The 22,647-nt window shown below is 36.4% G+C and overlaps 4 protein-coding genes across 8 annotated transcripts; 2 read left to right on the top strand and 2 right to left on the bottom strand.

The window, feature by feature from the left end:
- Positions 1–134: 134 nt before the first annotated feature.
- On the top strand, positions 135–3,835 carry LOC117633436 (nudix hydrolase 23, chloroplastic). 2 transcript variants are annotated; one of them, XM_034367047.1, is made up of 8 exons: positions 135–561; positions 1,093–1,224; positions 2,216–2,292; positions 2,446–2,581; positions 2,690–2,830; positions 2,934–2,992; positions 3,188–3,255; positions 3,521–3,835. In XM_034367047.1, the coding sequence occupies exons 1-7, from the start codon at positions 268–270 to the stop codon at positions 3,246–3,248; spliced, it is 900 nt and encodes a 299-aa protein (XP_034222938.1). In that variant the 5' UTR covers positions 135–267; the 3' UTR covers positions 3,249–3,255; positions 3,521–3,835. The 2 variants fall into 2 exon arrangements, with proteins under 2 accessions (XP_034222938.1, XP_034222939.1); XM_034367048.1 differs by having other exon boundaries at positions 165–561; positions 3,527–3,835.
- Positions 3,836–5,444: 1,609 nt separating this feature from the next.
- Positions 5,445–9,648, top strand: LOC117635770 (metal tolerance protein C2). Of its 2 annotated transcripts, XM_034370130.1 has the most exons (10): positions 5,445–6,287; positions 6,378–6,486; positions 6,602–6,641; positions 7,168–7,244; positions 7,927–8,015; positions 8,559–8,628; positions 8,774–8,812; positions 8,899–9,049; positions 9,141–9,230; positions 9,315–9,648. In XM_034370130.1, the coding sequence occupies exons 1-10, from the start codon at positions 5,873–5,875 to the stop codon at positions 9,414–9,416; spliced, it is 1,182 nt and encodes a 393-aa protein (XP_034226021.1). In that variant the 5' UTR covers positions 5,445–5,872; the 3' UTR covers positions 9,417–9,648. The 2 variants fall into 2 exon arrangements, 1 of the variants encoding a protein (XP_034226021.1); XR_004586945.1 differs by lacking the exon at positions 9,315–9,648 and having other exon boundaries at positions 5,710–6,287; positions 8,779–8,812.
- A 2,869-nt stretch (positions 9,649–12,517) lies between these two features.
- LOC117635882 (probable L-type lectin-domain containing receptor kinase S.5) lies at positions 12,518–14,515 on the bottom strand. The gene has a single exon (XM_034370258.1). The coding sequence runs from the start codon at positions 14,513–14,515 to the stop codon at positions 12,518–12,520; it is 1,998 nt and encodes a 665-aa protein (XP_034226149.1).
- Positions 14,516–15,660: 1,145 nt separating this feature from the next.
- Positions 15,661–21,848, bottom strand: LOC117635019 (putative disease resistance protein At4g19050). 3 transcript variants are annotated; one of them, XM_034369344.1, is made up of 5 exons: positions 21,745–21,848; positions 16,886–20,774; positions 16,593–16,645; positions 16,396–16,485; positions 15,662–16,113 (listed from the first exon to the last, which is right to left on the bottom strand). In XM_034369344.1, exon 2 carries the CDS (start codon positions 20,770–20,772, stop codon positions 16,894–16,896), a length of 3,879 nt encoding a protein of 1,292 aa, XP_034225235.1. In that variant the 5' UTR covers positions 20,773–20,774; positions 21,745–21,848; the 3' UTR covers positions 15,662–16,113; positions 16,396–16,485; positions 16,593–16,645; positions 16,886–16,893. The 3 variants fall into 3 exon arrangements, with proteins under 3 accessions (XP_034225234.1, XP_034225235.1, XP_034225233.1); XM_034369343.1 differs by lacking the exon at positions 16,593–16,645 and having other exon boundaries at positions 15,661–16,103; XM_034369342.1 differs by lacking the exon at positions 16,593–16,645.
- Positions 21,849–22,647: the final 799 nt, after the last annotated feature.

Here is a 22,647-nt window from a genome sequence, read left to right on the forward strand (position 1 = left end):
AATAGCTAAACCAAAAAAGAATAGAAAATAATAATGCTAGTGACACCGTTAGTTTACAAAAATTGGAGCCGATGAAACTCGCGCAAAATGGCTGAGTTGACGCGCGATACCACTCCGTAATCCGTATTGGACAAAAGAAATAGAAAAGCTTCTAAAAGGAAAAAAGAAAAAGAAACTGATCTTGATATTGCCGTCACTCTTTCTGCATTATTTGGTTTCAGTTTATTTGGTTGATTATCTTGGTAAAAAATTCTTGATAAACATATAATGCTAAAAACCAGACAGATCTTGGGTTGTTCATCAGGCTTGGTTTCGCATCGTTGGAAGCCCTATAGCTCTACAGGCAGCAGGCAGGTGTCCTTCATTTCTATCTCCACCTGCTCCAAACCATTATTATTATCATCATCTTCTTCTTCTTCGACAATTATACCGACAACAACCACTTTGTTACTTCCTGGGTCCTCACCTCGCCGCACTCGTTTTGGAGCTTTCAGCATGTCCTCAGCTCATTCTGGGCCAAACCCAGGTGGCCCTTCTTCATCAGTCGCGGTTCACTCAGCTGTAAGCTTTTTTTGGGTCTATTTCTTTTCGTACTGATGGGTTTGGTATAGATTTTTGGGGTGCATGCTCAATTTATTTTGTGGGTTCTAGTTTATTTTGGTTGCTTTTGAGTATGGGGAAATGGGTTTGTGTTATCTAATGAGATTAAGCGTTTTGCTTCTGTATAATTTATAATTGGGGAGAAATTTGGTTGGCCTCTTCATTCCGCATGAACTGTTACCTCCATATGCTCCATTGCATAATTCAAAGTTTAAACTTTGTGGATATTCCTGTGAATTTATTGGGTAGTTAGAACTTTCTTATTCTTTTCCCCCTTTTGATATTTGAGTTGTCATGCCTAGTTATTGAAATAGTAATTGATAGACGTAGCTAGAGATTTTGACAGGACAATGGTAGTGTATCCAGTCATCTATATGCTTTACTACGACCGTGCATGATTATAACCCGCATTTCATTTGTACTTTTTAACATTTTCTTTTCATTTATTATAGCCTACTGTGCTTTATGAATTGAATTTCGATTCCTATGAAGGGCAATGCTTGTAAGATCAATTTCTGCCAGTGGTGTGGTGGCCCAACAAAGCATGAGATACCTGATGGAGAGGAGAAGATAAGAGCTATTTGCACGGTTTGTGATAAGATTGCCTACGAGAACCCAAAAATGGTATACTGTTCAAATTAGCCTTTGTTTTGCGATGACAATTTCATTGAGTTGTGCATGTGCCAATCCGGGAACAAGAGGTCCCAAGTTTTTCTTATTTTTGAAATTAGTTTATAACAAGATGCTTGAACTTCTTGGTTGGAAATAGACTGAATTTATTATGTTACAGATTTGAAACAAAGTCTCTATGTGATCGGTCTATATTTACATTAGGGTAAGTGCATAACAATTTATCGATCTCATCTATAGTATCTTTAGATTATCGTTTTGTCTCCATGTAACACCACCAATTTTTTTACATATAATATTTAATATACAACATCCGTGTATGCCATATTTTTCTGGCAACTTCAATATTAGTCCCAATTTCAGCCAGGTTTCCTCTCACTTAAGCATAAATATCGATCACATGATCACATGATATGCATCCTAAGTTGAATGATTTTTGTATTCTTTATTCTCTTTGGAACTTAATAGTGTTTGGGAATTGTTCAGAAATACTATGTTGCAGAAGTTTTTGTTGATTCCAAAATCTGATTTTGATGGCAGTGCAAAATAAAGGTTATTTATGTTATTTTCTTCACCTGCTGTATTTGATTCACATCATAGTTTTATACTTGAAAGGCTACCCTGGTTATTTTTTCCCCGGCATTACTTAAGACGTTAGATTTGACATGCATATGTGTGCCTTCACAGACTGACATAGTCCTGTTTACTCTGGTTCTATTGTAAACCAGTCTGGCGTGCTTACTTTGATCTTCTTTTCATTGTCTGGAGTCAGTTTCTATAAATGGTAAAATTGATTGAATTTGAAAAGGAGGGAAAATAAGTGTAATGTTGTGTGCTCGGAATTTTGATTGTGAAGTTCTAGAGCTATGTAGTATGTCACCTAAGTTTGGTCCTTAATATGATTTGTGCTATACATATTAGGAGTAATTGTTTTATACAAATGTGACATCAATTTTGTTGTTGTTTGCTCAAATGATGCTTATAGGTTGTGGGCTGTCTGATTGAGCATGATAACATGGTCCTGCTTTGCAAGAGGAAGATTCAACCATCATATGGCCTTTGGTATGTTTGTAAATGGATAAAGTATTTATCTGGGAAGGGTCAACTGACTAATTATTTCTGGAAAAGGAGAAAAAAAAATTATGTTTTAAGCATCAAGATTTTATTTATTTATGATGTTTATCTTAATTTTCATTGTTGGGTGTTGTCGTTTAGGACTCTTCCTGCAGGTTATATGGAAATTGGGGAATCAGCTACAGAAGGAGCAATCAGAGAAACCTGGGAAGAAGCATGTGCAGAAGTGGAAGTGCTGTCTCCTTTTGCTCAGTTGGACATCCCACTAATTGGCCAGGTCAGTGAGAAACTTCTCATTATTAACCTTTTATTTTTGTTAAATTTTTTGATATCCTATACACTTGATAAAGATGTCTTTGTGTTCATGTTGTGTTTTTTCAAACAGACTTATGTAATTTTCTTAGCAAGGCTGAAGAAGCCCCACTTCTCACCGGGTCCAGAATCATCAGAATGCCGACTATTTGCACTTGATGATATACCTTTTGATTCTCTGGCTTTTTCGTCGATGGTAGTGACCTTAAAATTGGTATGGGCTTCTTGTGGATGCTTTACCTATTACCTTTAACATCTATTCAATTACTTCTAAACATTTAACTTATGTCACAATTTCTTATCTCTTGTGATTGCAGTATGCAGAAGATGTAAGGGCTGGAAAACTTAAGTTCCACTATGGTATCATCAATAAAAAGTAGGTTCACATTATATGATATTCCAATTAGTAAACAATAACTCAACTCCCGTACCTTAATGAGTGCAATTTCTGCTTTTTAAGGATAAAAGTAATTCAACCACCCCTAATATTGAATTAGACATTGTTGAGTTGTTCAAATATGGTTTCTATTGAATATCTAAAACGAACTTACATGCTTGATATTTGTTTCAGGCCTGGCACAAGTCCTTCTGACATTCATGCCTATACTTTGGATTATCATCTACAGTCCTGACAACATGGTGAGTTATCACATTTTAATCTTTTGGCATTTCCTTCCCCACCTAGGAGTATGATGTTGTGACACTGTTGCATGGAGTAAGTGGTCAGTTTGTTCCTTAAAATCTATAAATTTTAGATGGGCAATGTTTTTTATTTCTTCTTTTGTATTTATCTATAATGTCCTCAACATAAGTCTTCATCTTTATACTTATTTAGGTTTGGTTATCTCATTTCCAACCCTTTTACTTTTCAATGATGGTTTTCATAATCTTAATTTTTTGCCAGTTGCAGAACCCAGCATTTGTATGAAAATTGGAGTTGAAACTTTTAATCACAATGGCGAAGTTGGGATTGTATCTTCGTATAGAAATGGAGCCGATATCTTCTCCAAGTCCACACCGTTACACATTGGAATTTGATCTTGATTCTACTACTCTGTTGTCTGCAAAATGCGAAGTTATTCAGCCCACAGTAGACTTGTGCATAACTCATTCTGCAGTTGTCTCCAATTGCTCACTTCTTCTGTAGAGAATCAAATTGTATAAAGCATGAACATAGATTAAAAAATTAATGAAATTCTTTTTCTCCATCTGATGTTAATTATCATTTTTCAGAACAAAGATTTATTTACTTTCCAGCTGATAATTAATATTCCTCAAGTATTTTATACCGGAACATTTGGAAATTGACGTCAACCAACTACAAGTACTTCCTACAAGAAAACTTACCTTCGGTTTCCGAAGTGTTGGAAGGTTGCGGGATGTGATTGACACACTGTAGTCGTTGATCGGGTCGGTCAATTTGCAAAATGTAGTCGGTTGATCGGGTTGGTCGTTCAGCTTGAAGTATCAATCGACCGATCACTGATGGGGGCCATCGTTTGTCGGACGGACGTTGTGCAGTTACAAAACAATTTTGATGTGAAGCGGTTACAAGATAATTTTGCAGTGGAGCACTTACTAGTTGGTTGTGTCGTTGTAGTTGGTGTTTTTTTCATCCCGATGAGTGCAACTTTTGTTCATTGTCTACGGGCCCAATTTTGCATGTTGGTGGTTGTTGTTGTTCACCATACGTTACAGTGGTACTCTTTTTTCTTGATTGAATTTTTCTCTATTCGGAATTTTTGAAGACAAGATTTTAATGAAGCCACTATTGCTCCATCAAGTTTAGCCTAATGTATTATTTTAGGCTTATTATCACAAAACATCCCTGAGGTTTACGAAACTATCAGATTGCATCCTTAATGTTTTTTTGTGTCACTTATGGTCCTCAAGGTTAGTATGTGCAATCACAAATGGTCCCTGACGTTAGGGTCTGTCAAAAACTCTGTTAGTTTGCTATCGTGGCATACATATATATCACAAAGCATCCCTAAGGTTTACACACTTATCACAAATGGTCCTTACGAATTTTTTTTACAAAAATTTAAAATTCATAAAATTTTGGTTTTCTTTTTAAAATTATTTATAAATGAAAAAACAATTTATAGAAGGATTTTAATCTTGAGGACCATTTATGAACCCTAAACCTTTAGTTTTTTTTTTCATTTTTAAATTTTATGAATTTTAAATTATTTTTTTAAAACTTCATTAGTTTGTTGATGTGGCATATATATGGAGTCCACATCTACAATAATATAGTGTCACATGTATTTAAAATTTAATATATATTTTAAAATAATTATAATTCTTAAAATTTTAAAAAGAAAACAAAAATTTTAAGAATTTTAAATTAAAAAAATTTCGTAAGGACCATTTGTGATAGGTGTGTAAACCTTAAGGATGTTTTGTGATATACATATATGCCACGTCAGCAAACTAACGGAGTTTTTGACGGAACCTAACGGCAGGGACCATTTGTGATCATGCATGCTAACTTTGAGGACCACGAATGACAAAAAAAAACATTAAGGATGCAATCTGATAGTTTCGTAAACCTTAGGGACGTTTTGTGATAATAAGCCATTATTTTATGCAGTAGTTTTTTTCTTTTTCATTGTTTCCTCGTAATCTTTTTAGGCCGCGAACCTTTTTAAGACTCCGCTCTTGTTCCTGCCTTTCACTTTGGCTTTCGGATGTTGTCATCATCTTCCTTGTATACTCTTATGATGTTTAATACAACATATTTACCAACAAAAAATAAATGTATAAAACAAACAACATAAGAAAAGTTTCGGTTTCTTATACAACAAAAACAAATAAACAAATTTGATAAAGCAAACTATAAAATATTTTTTTTAAAAAAAATTAAACATACAATATCGTAGCATCCACTGCAAAAGAATTCAACAGAGTTGAGCTTGAATGGTTCCAAATCTCATTATTCCAAGTCCAACCACAAATTTACCATAAGTCACAAGAAAAAATCATCTGGTTCTCTCTCACGCAGGCCGTTGATCTAGGGGCAACAAAGTCCACAAAATCTGGACCCCACATTTTGATTACCAAACTTTGAACAATTCATACATGTAGCATACTGCATACACCATGCAACAAGTCTTCCTTTCGTTTACTTGACTTTCAGTCTTCGCCTGGCCCTAATTTTAAATTAGGGTTTCGTAATAAGTATGAATCTCAGGTTTCGATCCTTCCAATCCAAACCCTAATATCTCAAATCAGACTCTGGATTAGTGTTTTCATGGAGAAGAGCAATTCGTTCAAAGGCCCTCAGAACCCATGGAGCGCCGATTTAGGACTTGGCACCAGCGATCGGAGATTGGCGTTTTCGCGCCAAGCCTCGTTCCAGCAATACCACGAACCACACACGCCGGTTTCGATCAATCTCAACGACTCTGAGGCGACGCCGTTTCTCTCGCGGAGCGTGTCGAGCATTGACGTTCCTCCAGGGGAGTATTTGGCAGAGGAAAATGACAAGCTTTTCGGGGAACGAAGAGTTTCGGCCGAGAAATTATCCGTCTTGTTGGTTTTTGAATCGGTGTTTCGGATTTTGAGGTCCGGAAATCGGTATATGAAGAGATTGTTCTTGTTGATTTCGCTTAATGTGGCGTATTCGACCGCGGAGCTATGTATTGGACTCTTCACTGGACGTATAGGTTCGTAAATTGTTATTAATTTCACATTTTATATTTAATCGATGATTTTATTTTTTGAATTCTGGTTGAATTGTTGTGCTGTGTTTTCAGGTTTGGTGTCAGATTCATTTCATTTAAGTTTTGGGTGTGGCTTATTAACGTTTTCATTGTTCGCTATGGCTGCTTCTCGAAAGAAACCTGATGCAATTTACACTTATGGGTAAGATTGTTGTATATTTATGGATATGAACACGAGTTGGATTGTTAATCTATTTGGGTATGTTTTAGATTTGATAATCATGTGTATAATGAATTCCTTTTTTTCTATGAATCAGGTATAAAAGGCTAGAAGTTTTGTCTGCTTTTACCAATGCTGTAAGTATCTCACGTTTCCCATATCATTGCAATTGTACCCACTTTTGTGATAAATTACCAAACTTTTTTTATGGATTTTAAGTTAGTTTCTCTATTTTTGGGTGATGATGTTTGCGTAGTACTTGTATTTTGGGACTCTTTGATTCTATTACTTTTGGGAACTGGTGTAACATGACCTGTGTCCTCCTACTTTCTGGGCATTGGTAATAGTCTTGTTTTAATTCTCATATTGATGTCATTTATAAACTCAAATTTATGTCAATTTTTAATGTACGTTTTCTTGGGTGACTTGCAATCCAAGTGCCATTAGTTTTGATTTGGTTAGCTTGTTTCCATGGCTACTTTTAGATGAAACCTTTTCCATGACCTATATATGTTTTCACTTTAACATCTTTTATGCATCTCAACTTGTTGCATTGGATTCCACTCCCTTTTCTTCTCATTTAATTATTGCATTACTTCCTTCTGTGCATCCTCTCGGCTAATATGTGGACTTCGTTTTTGATTCTGCTGCACATGTAGACAGCTCTTTCTTTTGTTTATGTCATTCTCCTTGGCTGTGGAAGCACTTCATGCGTTCATACAGGATGAATCTGAACACAAGTAAGTTGGTTATGGAAATTACAATGCCCAGATACTCTACTACATTCCTAGTTCTTTATTCCAATGGTGTGTCAATTGAGTCTTCACTATTTTGTGGTATTTTGCCATATATACTTAACACTACTGGGATCTCATTTGCTTTCCTTGTTGTTGCAAAACTTTTCTTTATTCCATTTCATGTGTCTTCGGATGGTTGTTTTTATGGTGCACTCTTATATGTGTTAGGAATCATGTATCTGAGACCTCTCCTAGTGTGGTTGATTGACTAGCTAAGCAATTCCAACTAGTGACTGATTTCTGAGCAAGTTCAATTCCACGCAACATTAAAGTATAATTCTAGGATTGTCTTCAGTAAGTCTTGTGGCACACAGAATAATGTTGTGCTGTCTCCTTACCAAAACATTTGTAGATTCAAGCGTTTGTTAGGTTATCTTTAACTAAAACTGGGCAATATGACAATTGTATCAGATAATGATTGTTTTGAAGTGATCTCACTAGTACATATGTTTTTTTGTGTGAATAATCATTCTATTTATCTAATTAAATTGGGCCAATTTTCAAAAAATTAATTTTGCACTGCTCTTTTCATTAGATGAATCACTGCATAGAACTTTTTGGTTCCTGCTTTTGTGGTTGCAGTTTTTCTTATGGCTCTTATTGTCTGCTAATTATCTGGTTATAGGCATTACTTGATTGTTTCGGCAGTGACAAATCTACTGGTGAATCTTATTGGTGTTTGGTTCTTCAGAAATTATGCTCGTGTCAATCTTGGTAAGTTTCCAGCTGTAGTTTATGTTTTGGTGTTGTGACCCATTTGTGATTTCACTGTATGAAATTTACCATGGTACTTGTTTATGAGAGCTACTTCACCTACACCTAGGTTTAGTCTATTTGAGTTCTTTGAAAGTTCAGGCTAATAGATTCAATATATACCTTGGTACAAGTGCAACTTAGTTAAAAGTTTGCATTGAAGGCCGCCAAGTCATCTAGTTTTTTCCCTCACCTAAATTATTGCTATTGTACGAAATTGATAGAGAGGTTTTGGCATAGCAATTCGAAAATAAAACTTTCTATGAAACATCAGAATGATGTGATTATATTCCGTACATTTTCATCAGCCTCATTGCTGATTGTTTGTATTTTCCAGAGATATCTGGTACTGATAGTACTGGTGTGTCCATCAGTGTTCCCTTATTGTGCATAAATGATTCTTACTCTTTTAAGGGCTTTGCTTTTGAGTATGAGTATTGGAAAATGAGATGTTTCTTTCCCTCCTGTACATGTTTTTTCATATGGTATACACATGTCATGCAGTTTACAGAAACGCAGAAGATATGAACAACCACTCAGTTTGCCTGCATGTTCTTGCAGATTCGATTCGTAGGTATAATATGCTCCCTTCTCGTCTCTATCCCTCCATTTCTATTTCTCTAGTAAACTAATTTCCTTGTGTGCCTGCATGTTCCTTTTATATGTATTTCTCATGTGAACTTTCATTTGACACTGGTAAATGGAAATTTGTTTCCCAGTGCAGGGTTGATATTGGCATCTTGGTTTCTGTCTCTGGGGTAAATACTGTTCATTCTCTCTCTACTTCTCTTTTCTGTTTCCCCTGATTTTTCTTCCGATGTGAGATCTGTTTTCAACTGTATAGGGTTCAGAATGCAGAAGTTTTGTGTTTCGGACTAGTTTCAGTTGCAGTTTTTATGCTTGTAATGCCATTATTTAGAGCGAGTGGTGGTATTCTACTTCAAATGGCACCACCAAACGTTCCAACTTCTGCATTGAGCAAATGCTGGCGACAGGTAGTGTGAATTTATTGCAGTATGGTTTAATATTATGTTTTGTTAGTATTGGAGTTATTGATGTTTAATTTGGCATTATATTTTTTGTCAGATTACTGCCCGCGAAGATGTTTCTGAAGTTTCTCAAGCACGGTTTTGGGAATTGGTTCCTGGTCATGTTGTTGGCTCACTTTCAATACAGGTAACAATCATTGGAAATTAAGTTCTATTTCTCAGTAAGGGTATGCTACTTTTAGGGGCTGATTTTAGTTGGCGATGCTAACAGGTAAAGAAGGGGATAGATGATCGCCCCATACTTCAATTAGTGCATGGTTTGTACCATGATTTGGGAATACAGGACTTGACAGTGCAAGCTGACAATGTCTGAGAGTTTTGTTTCTGGTTTCGGCATTGATTGACATTTGGTGAAGATGGTATTGGGTTGAAGTCCGACATATAGATTTGTTCCCACTTTCTCGTTTGAAACCATGGTATTACCAGTTGGCAAATATTAGAAAATATAAGAGAGGAGTTTGATTGGATCCATGTCATTGTAATGAAATATTATTCTCTTTTTATTAAAGAAAATTAGTTGCTCTGGTATCGGAGGTTTATGGTTCTGTTCATGTTTTTGTGGTCTTTCATATTATAAATTGTTGCAATTAGCAAAAGGGAGGTGGTATTGAAGGTTAAAGTTAGTTGGACCTAAAAGAGATATGTCAAAAATAACATATAAAAAAATTTGATGTCAAATTTGATGTCAAATATGATTTTAATGTTAATTTAATCATGGACCTCACTATCATTTACTCACGTTTAAACTTTATGCATCATATATGGGTCTCATTTGTTTTTAAAAATAAAATAAAATAATGTGATATTTGATGTTTCGGGTGGAGTTAATTTTTTTCCAAAGAGTCAAATTGTCACATAAGCCATTAAATTCAAATTTAACATTTTGCATTTGACATCTCCCTTGGAGATGCTCTAAGAAGTTACTTTGTTAACTGCTGAGGTGACAAAGTGGGACTGATTTTTGCCACATCAGCAATTAATAGAATTTTTAACGGTCTTGTTAACAGAGGGGCTTGGTGTAGGATTTCTGTGATTTCTGTGAGTTTGAGTATGAGTTTGTAGGATTTTTATATACAGCCGTCCAGCGCCTATGCACCACGTGTCAAACAGGTAGCTGATGTACTATTTTTTTTTAAAATTTAGAAAAAAGGGTATAGCCGCATGGCGATATTATTTTTAAAAAACAATTAGGGAAAAACTGAGATTTTTTTAAATATACATTTTTTTTTTCAATAATATGTGAAATTTGTGTCTTATTGAAATTTTTGTAAAAAATACGTGTATTAAACATGAGAAATACGTGCATACGTGTATAATACATTATTAACCGTGAAAGTGCTAAAATCTTTATGTGGGTAATAACTTTGGAAAAGTGAAAATAAAAAAAGGACAATAGATACTCAAGTAATGACCTAATAGTAATGGATAGTGCTCTTGGTCTATGGAGAAATTTAATTAAGACACCCAAACAATTTCACAAAAGACTTAATAAATATAAATTAATTATATTGTGGATTTTTTCTTTAATTTTTTTAATATTAAATAATAATTAAAATATAATTACTAATTAAAGTAATTCAAAAAGGCTAAGATATTACTCAATTACATATATTTAATTAAAGAAGTAGGCCAAAAAACAAAAGTAAAGAAACTATTTTTTTTATATTTTAAAATAAAAAACCTGTCCCGACAAAAGTTCGTCGGCACAGGTCTATGCCGGGGAAATTTCCCTGATGAAAATTTCTTTTTAAAACGTATAGCTGCACGGCTATACTATTTATATATTAAAAAATTATCGCCCCTCACATATGTGCCACATGTCAAACGAGGAAGCCGGGCGGCTATATTATTTTTTTAAAAATTAGGAAAAACGGGTATAGCCGAACGGCTGTACTATTTCCTAAAAAAAAAAATTAAAAAAAATCAAGTCTAGCAGGCCGGCTATACTCTTAATATACACACGCGTCCAGCGCCTATGCGCCACCTGTCAAACAGGTAGCGGCTGTACTATTTTTAAATTTTTTTAGAAAAAAGAGTATAGCCGCACGGCTATACTATTTTAAAAAAACAATCCGGGAAAAACTTAGATTTTTTTAAATATACATTATTTCTTTTCAATAATATGTGTGAATTATGTGTATAATACGTGAATTTTTTGTCTTATTGAAATTTTTGTAAAAAATATGTGTATTAAACATGAGAAATACGTGCGTACGTGTGTAGTACATTATTAAACTTTAAAGTGCAAAAATCTTTATACGGGTAATAACTTTGGAAAAGTAAAAAATAAAAAAGGGACAATAGATACTCTTGTTATGGCCTAATAGTAACGGATAGGGCTCTTGGGCTATGAGATATTTAATTAAGATACCCAAACGATTTCACAAAAAACTTAATAAATATAAATGAATTATATTGTGGACATTTTCTTTAATTTTTTTAATATTAAATAATAATTAAAATATAATTACTAATTAAAGCAATTCAAAAAGGCTAAGATATTACTCAATTACATATATTTAATTAAAGAAGTACGCCAAAATTAAAAAAAGGCACAAGTCTATGGCGGCGAAATTTCCCAGATTAAATTTTCTTTTTAAAAGGTATAGCCGGACGGTTATACTATTTATATATTTAAAAAAAGGTGAGCCCATCGTATAGGTGCCATATGTCAAAATAGTAAAGCCGGCCGGCTATACAATTTTTAATAAAAATTAGGAAAAACGAGTATAGCTATACGGCTGAACAATTTCCTTAAAAAATTAAAAAAGAATCTAGTATAGCCGGGCGGCTATACGCTTTATATGGGATTTCTTCAAAGGTCATTATTTATGTAGTTGATCCTTAATTTTAATTTGTATTATTATTATTATTATTTATTTCTAGCTTCTTTTGCTTCCAAGTTCTAATTCTACAACATGTATACTATAAACTTTATTTTTCGTATTAACTGGACAAAATCATTTAATCTGTTATGCGACTCAGAAACATTTCCAGGAAAGAAATAGAATGAGACAGACATTGGCTGCAGCCTGGTGGAAAACCAGCCCTTGGCTGTAAGCGGATTTAATTGCAAGGTAAAAAAAACAAAAGTGGTTAAATAAAACGTCTATTACTAAATAATTTGCATATTACAAGATCAAAGCTTAAAGCTTTAAAGCAGAGGGTGCCTTATATACTTACACAAACTGCTCCCCTTGGAATATTTTTCTACCCCAAAATAAGAAAATGTTTTCAACCAAATTACATGAGGAGAGATAAAGGCTCTCCACAAAAGTTTTAAGACTGTGAAATTCAAAGTCCTAATGACTTACCTCTACAACTTTTACTTTACCCTTCTCTTTGAAGCAAAGTTTCATTAAATGAATTACATTGACAGAAGAGCAAGGTTTCCTTTCTAGCTTCTTGGCCAAGTCATCTTCCAGTGAGTTCTGTGAATGGTGGTATTTGCCCTCCAGCCAGATCAAATTCTGCGTCCTCTTTGAATGATGGAGGCATGGCTGGCCACACAAAAGCAGGCCTTTCAGTGGGCAGTGCTGGTGGATCTGCTTCCCTTGTAAGAACCTTAAGGACAGTCCTCATGGATGGCCTCAGATGGGGGTTCGGGTGGCAGCAAGATAACCCCAAAACCAGAACACATGCCATATCATCCTCATCAATGTCTCCATCCAATCTGGAGTCAACAGCATCAAGGATCCTTCCTCTGCTGTAAAGATCCCACAGCCAATACACTATGCTGTTGTTGTAGTTGTTCTGCTCGTTTTGATTACTAGGCCTTCTTCCACAGACAACTTCTAGCACAAGAACACCAAATGCATAAACATCTGTTTCGACAGTAGCCCTGCCGGTAAGAAATGTTTCTGGAGCCATATAGCCTGGTGTTCCTGCAATCTCTTTGGTGGAGTGGTGAGTTAAACCACTTTGTTGGATGGTACGAGCCAGTCCAAAGTCTCCCAGCCTGGCTATGAAATCTGAGTCTAACATGATGTTGCTGGCTTTTATGTCTGGGTGAAGCACTCTCTTTTCGCATCCATTGTGAAGATAATCGAGTGCTTGAGCTACCCCAAGTATTATGCTGTGCCTTCTTTCCCAGCTCAGTGTTGGTTCCCCTTTCTCCATCCCTAATGTGTCATCCCTGAATACGAATCTGTCTAGGCTTCCATTTGGCATGAACTCATAGACGATAAGAAGCTCATGTCTTTCATAGCACCATCCAATTAATTTGACCAGATTTTTGTGACGAAGTCTGCCAATTGTGGTGACTTCTGCTATGAATTCTTGCTTGCCTTGACGTGAATCCTTTGAGACTCTCTTGACTGCTACGTCTTTGTTTCCCAAGAGGCCCTTATAGACTGTTCCAAAGCCACCTTTTCCGAGCTTGTTCTTGGGATTAAATCCGCCTGTTGCTCTTTGAAGTTCTTTGAGTTTGAATTTTTTTGGGGCCATGGAATTTGTTTGAATCTCTTCGTCTATCTGCAGATGTGCGTCCTCCTTTTCACCTTGTCTTGTCCAGAACAAGTAAGCAGAAACTCCAGTTACCAAGACAAATACTGCAGGGACCGTAATCCAAACCCACAGCAGGTTTGAATTTTCATCTATATGTGAAGAATGGAAATCCCATGACCGTATGCAGTTTAGCTGAGTGCTATTGCTTGTGGAAGCTGAGAATCCCACATAGACCTTCTGCGAAAGATACTCAGAGAGATCAAGAGTGCGAGACAAAACTGGAATATTCTTCATTTCCTCCCTAGTTTCATTGGTCTGGGAAACAAAGATGGTGATGTTCTGGCTGTCATACCGAATTGTCACTGTGTAATTCGTTTGGCTTGAAAGATTAACACCATAGCTAAGTAAAGGAACTTGTTGAATTGAGTAAACGCTGTTTACATCCAAGCCCACATGGTTGTCATCTACATCTTCCAAGTAGCTCTTTCTTGTGTCGAATTCTACTGCCACTATGTTAGCCTGAGCAGATCCATTTGAATTTGCATTTACAATTCCAAGCCATTCTCCTTGGCTCTTCTCTGGAAGAGTGGGACTTCCGGTTAAGATAAAGGCCAAGCCTTCACCACCTGGATCGGTTTGGGGAGTGATGTTAAGTACAAAGGTAGAATTGAACAATGCTCTGCTGCGAGCACCGCCTTTGCCTTTTCCCCACAGCTTGAATGGCTTTTTATATAAAAACCTTCCAGATTGATTCACGATGGAAGCTGGGTTACTAAGATCAGGAGTGATCTGGATTGCACTATAATATATGCGTGAATATTCGGATTTAATGAAATCCTTTTCATCTATGTTGTCTCGAAATGTTGGATAGCTGAAACTCAAGCCTTCTGCTGGAGTAAGAGCACCACACAAGAGGGCTAATAGGAGTGCAGACCTTTGTAGTGAAGAAAGTTGCATGCTACTCATGAAGATTATATGAGTATATATACAGAGTTTAGTTTGTTGCCTTTTGTTTTTGGCAATATAGGATACAGAGTTTGAAACACAGAGAAATTGAAGGAAGAAGTTGAGCTTTCAAGGTTCAAGGAGAGCACATTCTTTTGCAAGATATTTAAGCTAATTGAGGTCAGACTAACGGCTTGTATTAGGAGGAAACTTCTTTGTCAGTTTTCTCTACTTTGCTGTACATACCATGGACTTAGAATTATATTTTTATACATATATTCAACATCAAGGTGATTGCTTGTGGGTTTGTATTGTACTACTTATTCTATGTTACATCAAGGTTATCTGATACAGAGTTTGAGAGACCGAGAAATCGAGGAACAAGTCGAGCTTCAAGGTTCAATGAGGAGGGCAGATTCGCTTGCAATATGTTAAGCTAAATTGAAGGTCAGACTAATGACTTGTATTAGGAGGAAACTTCTTGATAAATTTCCTCTACTTCTCTACTTGAATATTTTAAAGGCATGTGAGATCAACATACCATGAACTTGGAAGTATATTCATTATTTATAAGCGGTAGATAATGCAACCGAACACAAAATGAAGCTTTCAGTCTCGCAAAGCATCTGGCCCCCCCGGAAACAGTCAGCGAACTGAAGTCAGGCAGTGCATAAACTCTCATATATATTCTAACACTAAAGTCAATAGAAAAATAGTTATTGAATTGGTTTGTTTCCTAATGATATCTACAAGGAAAGTTCATTGAACATCAGAGTAACCTCATCCGCAAGAAAAAGATAACGAAAAAAATACAAGGAGAAAAACATGTTCTGTCTCAAGCAGAAGTCTAATTTTGGCTGTATTAGCCGAATTTAAAAGAGAAAAGTGAAGTCTTCTAGATGAAAGCTCATGTACAATTCAATTTGGAATTGTATCTTGCCATGGAAGTTAAGAGGTCTCCAGAAAGGAAATTCCTAAGAAGCTTGAGGTTGATTAATTCCCATATAAAATTTAGTTACCGTGTTATGACCTCTTCAGCTGTGATGTGGTACGATAATCACTAGCAGCTGAGGCCAGTCTTTGAATAAGTGAAATTTTCCATGGAGGTATGTACCGAAAAATAAGATAAAAAAATTGCTTCAAACGGAAGAAATCAACGCCACGAGAAAAAGAAAAATTAAAACTATTAGTAGTGGAACCACTCAATATAAATTGTATTTTTACTTTGTCAGTTTCCAATACATTCTTCAACAGTAGTTTAACACATGAAATACACAGATGGAAGTTGCACTCTCTACAAGTGAAGCAGGTTTTTGTAAGATCAAAAGCACCACAACCGCGACATTGTTTGGTCTGGATCTGTGTTGAAGAAGAGGGGGTGTTCACGAGCCTCGTGTGTAAGAGAGTCTGAAAGAGTACTGCATTAATGTCAGGGTAGAAGCCGCTAAAACAATGGGACAAGCCCAACTACATGTCCAGCAAGCATCATACTCAAACAAGCTATTAAAGGAGCTCCTGTGAAGAGTGTGAGCTGGTGTAGGTGAAGTAGATGAACTCTCTTCGTAGGTAATTGGGCACAGGTTCTTACACTGATCTTGCTACAGGTGGCCTGCAGATAACTTTGGGAGTTTCATTCAGATTAAGTTCATCAAGCACTATACTTCAAAAATTTCATATCTTTCACACTTTAAAAAATTTCACATAAAAAAAGCCTTGAGGAGAATTGGAATTGGAACTTCAATTGGGAGTTTAAGAATTCTCAAATTATTTGATTTTCAAATTCAAGGTACTAACGATTTACCTCAAATACGACTATTGATTATTCTTACTTAAAGTAATATTATTATCACAGCTTTAAACAAAACTACTGAATGATTGATTATTCTGGTGTTAGTTGTTACCTGTATTGAGAGTGAGCCAACAACATGACCAGAAACCAATTTCCATAGCTGAGCTTGAGAAACTTCAGAAACATCTTCGTGGGCAGTAATCTAACAAAAAAGGGAAAAAAATAACAAGTAAAACTAAACATCAATAAATTCATTTACAAATAAAGCCTAATATGAAATACAACAATGCTGAAATAAATGTCCACCACCTTTCGCTAGATTTTCTCAACGTTGACATTGGAATGTTTGCTATGTTGAAAGCCTTTGTATCAATATCAGGCATTATTGCAGCAATTTAGGTAATTATATATATATATATATATATATATATATTTTTATTATTATTTAATATTTGGTATTTGATGTTAAGTTTTAACCTAGTTTCTGTTGCACCAAGCTATTACACACTGATGTTTCAAAGAACTGAAAACAATACATGTTTATATTAACTAGACTAAAGTGGGTTCCATCACCAAAACATAAACTAGAGCTGGAAACTTACCAATAGAATTACTTGGAGAAACGGTTATCCACATCAAGCTGGTCCTCGGACAACTTAGGGCATTCCATAACTTCCAAAGTCACTTGAGCTTGCAATTTTATCCCAATGCGCGTCAACTCTGGCAGTTCCAACAGATACAACGTCCTCAACTTTTTCAATGTAGATCCAGATGGTGAATCACTTTCAAACAAAGTTGTCAATCTCTCACAAAATTGAACATGGAAAATTTCGAGGTTTTCTAGCAGCTGGGATGAGGGAAAGGCGCTCACAATCATTGGACAGCAATCTAGATACAAATGTTTAAGGTTCTTAAAGCACTCCAGATCCTCTTTCCCATTGTATAGACTGCTCAACTTTGGAAGGTTTGAAATCCAAAGAATCTCTAAACTGCTCCCCAGTCTGACATCTGCCTCTTCTCCACGAAGAATGCTCTTAATTTCACTGCATCTCTCAATCCAACAGCCTTTCATTACCTTCACATTATCAGCACCTATTTCAGATAGGCAACTTATACGGTCATTATCAACCAAGGATATATAATCGGCATGCTGCAGGACACTTTCAAAACCTTTAGGAAGACTATATGATCCATGGATTTCCAAAGACCGATCGTGCTCTTTAGGAAAATGCCTGGTGTAGGAGTACAGATCTCTGAAGAAAAGTTCATCTTTGCAGCCGTTGATATCTCCATCTTCGCCTTGCTTCTCGATCACAGAGAAATGAAATCTTTTGAACTTTGTTTCCCACAACTGTGGATTTTCATCCAAAAACTGAAAAATTGTAGAACCACTTACAGATATGGAAGGCTTGTCACCACCAATATCAGCACACTCAAAGATGCCACCTTTGTCACAGTTCACCTCTTGTGGTATACGCTTTATCTTTCCCAAGTCAATATCATGCATACTCTTCAAGTCTGGCAGATCAAGGTGCTTTAAATCAGTCAACTCAGATATCTCATAGGGAAATTTTTCTATTCTGGTTCCTGACAGATTAAGAACCTCCAGACGACCAAGAGAACTCAGATTCTGCAACTCTTTTATCCCCGAACAATCTTTTAGCAAGAGCTGGCAGAGGTGGTTAAAAATGTTTAGAGGTGGCAGACTCCCAATTGATGTTCCAGAAAGATCAAGAATCTCAAGCAAAGTTATTGCTTCCAGATTTGGCACAGTTTCTAAGGATGAACAACCTTTTAGGGAGAGCTGTCTGAGGTTTGTAAGTCTGGACATGGAGGGTAGCTTTGTAAGTGGGGCTCCAGATAGGTCAAGAATTCTGAGGTGAACCATCTGCTCCAGGAATTCAGCTTTAATGCCATTTAAATTAATGGCACCACATAGGTTGAGTTCCTCAAGTTTCAACAGATGGTCAAGAGGAGGAAGGTCTTTTAAGTTTTGGCAATTTCTGAGTACGAGGTGACGGAGGTTGCTGGCTTTGGGAACAGATGGAAGGAACTCAATCCTAGTGTCTGATAGGTTGAGTGTCTGAATATAAGACATGTTCTCAAAGGATTTATCTTGTATTTCTTTCAAATCCCTGCAACCTGAAGCATCAAGAATCTCTAACTTGTCAAAGGCTTTGAGGTCTGGCAAACCAACCAATGCCACACAACCAGAAAGATTAAGCTCCTGGAGTCTTTTAAGGCCTGCCATCTCTGGCAATTTTTCTAAGCATGAACAATCCATTAGCAAGAGTTGGCGAAGGTTAACTAGATTGGACAAGGACGGCAGTGCTTTTACTTTGACTTTCGAAAAGTTGAGAACTCGAAGGAACCTCATATCTTCTAAGGATTTATCTTCAATTTCAGCCAAATTGCTAGAACCCGAAAGGTTAAGTAGTTCAAGCTTTTTCATTGCTTTTATGACTGGCAGTTTCACAAGCTTAGAACAATCTCTTAAGTAGAGATCAGAAAGGTTGCTTGTGCTTGAAGGTATGCTACTAATTTGAGTGCTGGATAAATCAAGGACATTAAGTCCATCTAATGGTTCGTCCTGCATTTCTTTCAAACCTGTAGCACCTGAAAGATCAAGAATCTGAAGCCGAGGTAGAGTGTTCAAAGTGGGCAATCTTGTTAAGTGTGCACAGCCACCTAAAAGGAGCCGAGTGAGCTCATCAAGATTGTGAAGAAAAGGTAAGTGATTAATTTGGGAATTGGAAAGATCAATTGTTTGAAGTTTCACAAGTGGTTTGAAGGTTTTGTCTCGGAATTTTTGGAAAGAGAGAGCACCAGATAGATCAAGCACCTTGAGGTTCTTAAAAGATTTTAAGCTTGGAAGTGTTTCTAATTGAGCACATCCTCTAAGGATAAGCCACCGTAGTTCACTTTTATTGAAGAGAGAACTAGGTAGTGATCTGACCTTGGATTCAGAAAGGTTAAGGCTTCGAAGGTGAGGCATGTTTGCAAAAAGATCATCAGGAATAACCTTCAAGCAAGTAGCACCAGATATTTCAAGAACATTTAAGTTTTCGAGTTTTCCGATATGATCAATTTTCTCCAAGAGATCACAACATCTAAGCACAAGAATAGAAAGACTCTTTATGCTAGTCAAGGATAAAGGCAGGGATTTAAACCTGGGATTAAATACAGTAAAAACCTGGAGCTTCTGCATGGGCTGAAAGTATCTTCCAGGGACTTCTCTGCCAAGGGAACGTCCATCCATCAGAAGTGTCAAGACTTTCTCCCAGCTTTTAGGACTGCATGGTGATTTTATCATACCATCCGCATGTGTGAGCCTCCCAAGACCTTCCCACTTGTCATCTTCAAACACATTAGCCAATCCGAGGTTTGCAGTCCCATTAAATTCTCGACGGCGTTGATCAGTGATACTCGAAACCATTCCTCCCATGATAACCATATTATCCTCTTGCTTTCTTAGCATGCCACAATCTATGAGCTTCATCAGCTCATCATGTCCTTTTTCATAGGCTTTCTCAATATGATCAATGCATCCAACATATCCTTCCATTATCCAATGAGTGATCAACTCATTGTAATGCACACCAACATGTTTGCAGAAAAGTTGCACGCTATGCCAGAAACAGTTTATTGTAACATCGCTTAGCAACGTGTCATACCAGGAGCGAAATAGCAGATTGATTGCAACTTCTGCATCATTAGCTGCTGCTTCGAAGACACTGTCCAAGGACCAAACCCCAGAATCAATATGCCCAATGTAATTCAATGCTTCAGCTATTGTGATGATTTCATTAGGCATGGACTTTCTCCTCTCCACAATAAAATTTGATAGTATTTCAAAGCTTGGAGAGTCAGAAATTTCTTTCTTGACTTTTTCTTTCAATAAGATCTTAGACTCTTCTATAGACAATTGATCTACATATATGTTCCTTGTATTGCTGGTCCGAATCTCTTTGTTGCTCCCCTCTGCTGTAAGTTTGCCATCACTTTCATCTCTAGTGATTAAGACCTTTAAACGTCTGAGGTCATTTGGTGGATTCAGCAGTTTCTTCAGTTCTGTCATAATCTCTTCTGCATCCCGCTCATGGGGAACATCATCCAGAATCAGTAGAAAAGGTTTCTTTTTTGTACGTGCTGCAGATATCACATCTTGAAGCTTCTTGGATATTTTCAGCTTCAAAATTTCCAAGATCTCCTTCTCCTCCTCCTCAACATCATCATCTTCGCATTCCTCGTGAATAGAGAATAGAGACATCTGCCTGGCAAGGTTCTCATGAAGAGACTTGCTGTCATATTTGTTATTCAGATATAGCCATAGACTGTCATGGAATATTGAGTCTTTCTGCATGCTTATCTCTTTTGCCGTCCATGTTTTCCCTACTCCACGCTTCCCGTCAAGAACGACTGTTGTGACATCATCATTCTTCAGCAACCCCAATATCTTTTTTATCCGTTCCTCTGTGCCTGAAGCCATTGCTGACTCCCAAAAAAATAAAAAAGTTCAACATATACATGAAACTTCCATAAGAATAAAATAAAATAGTAGATTTTTCAGCAAATGGGAAAAAAAAACTGTTGTTTTTTGCACTCATAGCATAAAGGATAAGATAAAATTAAACTAAACCCATTCAAATCTTCACATGCCTACTTGACTTTGGGGCAATGTAATTGGAACTGTCACCAAATTCTTCTGTTGCTAAAACTTCCTTAAAAAGTTAAAAGAAACTCGGTTTTTCCTCACCGGTGAGTAGCTAAAACTGGAAAGGTACCAGTTATGCTTTTTTTTTTTTTCCAGCGCCTGGATTGAAATTAATCATTTGCTAGCCTAGTTGTTAAAATCCTTGGTGTTGCTATAGAACTAGATTGTGTAGCTTAAAACCAATGAAAGAGGGTATCTTCCATTGTATAGATTGTGTAGATTGTTAACCCAAAAAATAAAATAAATAAATAAACAAAAGTGATGAAAAATATTTAATTATTTATCTTGTGATTGCTTGGTTTAGGAATGCCAAAATTACAGCAAAAACTGCCCCCTTTGGATGAAAATTAAAGCTTCCGTAAAATGCATTATATGGTTCAGACTTCAGAGCTCAAAAGGCACTCAAAGAAATGGCTTTTAAAAATGATTTAAACTTTTCAAGAACAAAAACTACAAAATTACGAACTAAGATTAGAAGAAACAAAGACCATGTTGGGGAGAATTGAAGTCTGCGAACAGCAATATTTATAGCAACAACCCATACTAACACAAGAACAGAATTTTAAAAAAAAAAAAAAAAAACCGAAATGAATTTAAAGCAAGCTTATGCAAGTTTCAAACAATCAGAATATATTCAGTTCATGACATGGTGTTTTGAACACCAAATTAACACCTAAAGTTAAACCAAAGAAAATGAATAAAGCTGAAAATGAAGATAATCAAATCAAAGATAGATAGAGAGCAAACCTGATGAGTGGTTGTTGCAGAAAAGCAATGAGAATTTGCTTTACAACTATAAGAGTCAAGTCAACTGTGTAATCTCTTCACCACAAGGTCCACAACTTACTAAATCATAGCAGCCTCTCTTATAGCAAGCAAACCAATCACTTTGGAGAACCTGGTGGGCCAGTCAAAGCATCATAAAAGTTAAGAAAAGGAAAAGTGGAAGAATCAATTTTTTCTTTCTTTTTTTCTTTTTCTTTATTGAAGTTCACTCTCTCAAAAAGTCTCAAATAAATCCAACTCGATCATCCTTGTAATTATCTTCCAAATATTGATGGAGCTCTTAAGTTCGAATTAGGGGTGGGCATATGAACCGAAAAACCGGAAAACCGAACCGGATCGGACGAAAAAAAACCGGAAAAAACCGAGTTGACTAAAAAGTCAACAAAATCAGACCGGACCGGTTCAAACCGGTTCCGGTTCCGGTTTTACACAAGACAGCACCGGACCGGACCGAACCGGACCGGTCCAGTATTAAATATATATTTTTTAATATATTATATATAATATACAATATAAAAAATATTATTTTATTAGGCCAGTTCTATTTTGTTAGAATAGAACTGGCCATATCTGATTACAAAGAAACAGTTTACACAAATTAGGTTTTCTTTTCCCTCTCAGTCGCGACCAAGCTGCCGCAGTGCCGCTCCTCTTCTCCGTCTCTCTGTGTGACTGTGTCTGCTTCTCTTCTCTCAGACCAAGCTGCCGGCCGCTCCTCTTCTCCGTCTCTCTCTGTGACTGTGTCTGCTTCTCTTCTCTCAGACCAAGCTGCCGCTCCTCTTCTCCGTCTCGCTCTGTGACTGTCTGCTTCTCTTCTATTGCTAGCTTTAGCAGGTATGTATTTTCTCTATACAAAAGACAGCG

Source organism: Prunus dulcis, chromosome 7 (assembly GCF_902201215.1).
Source record: "Prunus dulcis chromosome 7, ALMONDv2, whole genome shotgun sequence".
Lineage (NCBI taxonomy): Eukaryota > Viridiplantae > Streptophyta > Magnoliopsida > Rosales > Rosaceae > Prunus > Prunus dulcis.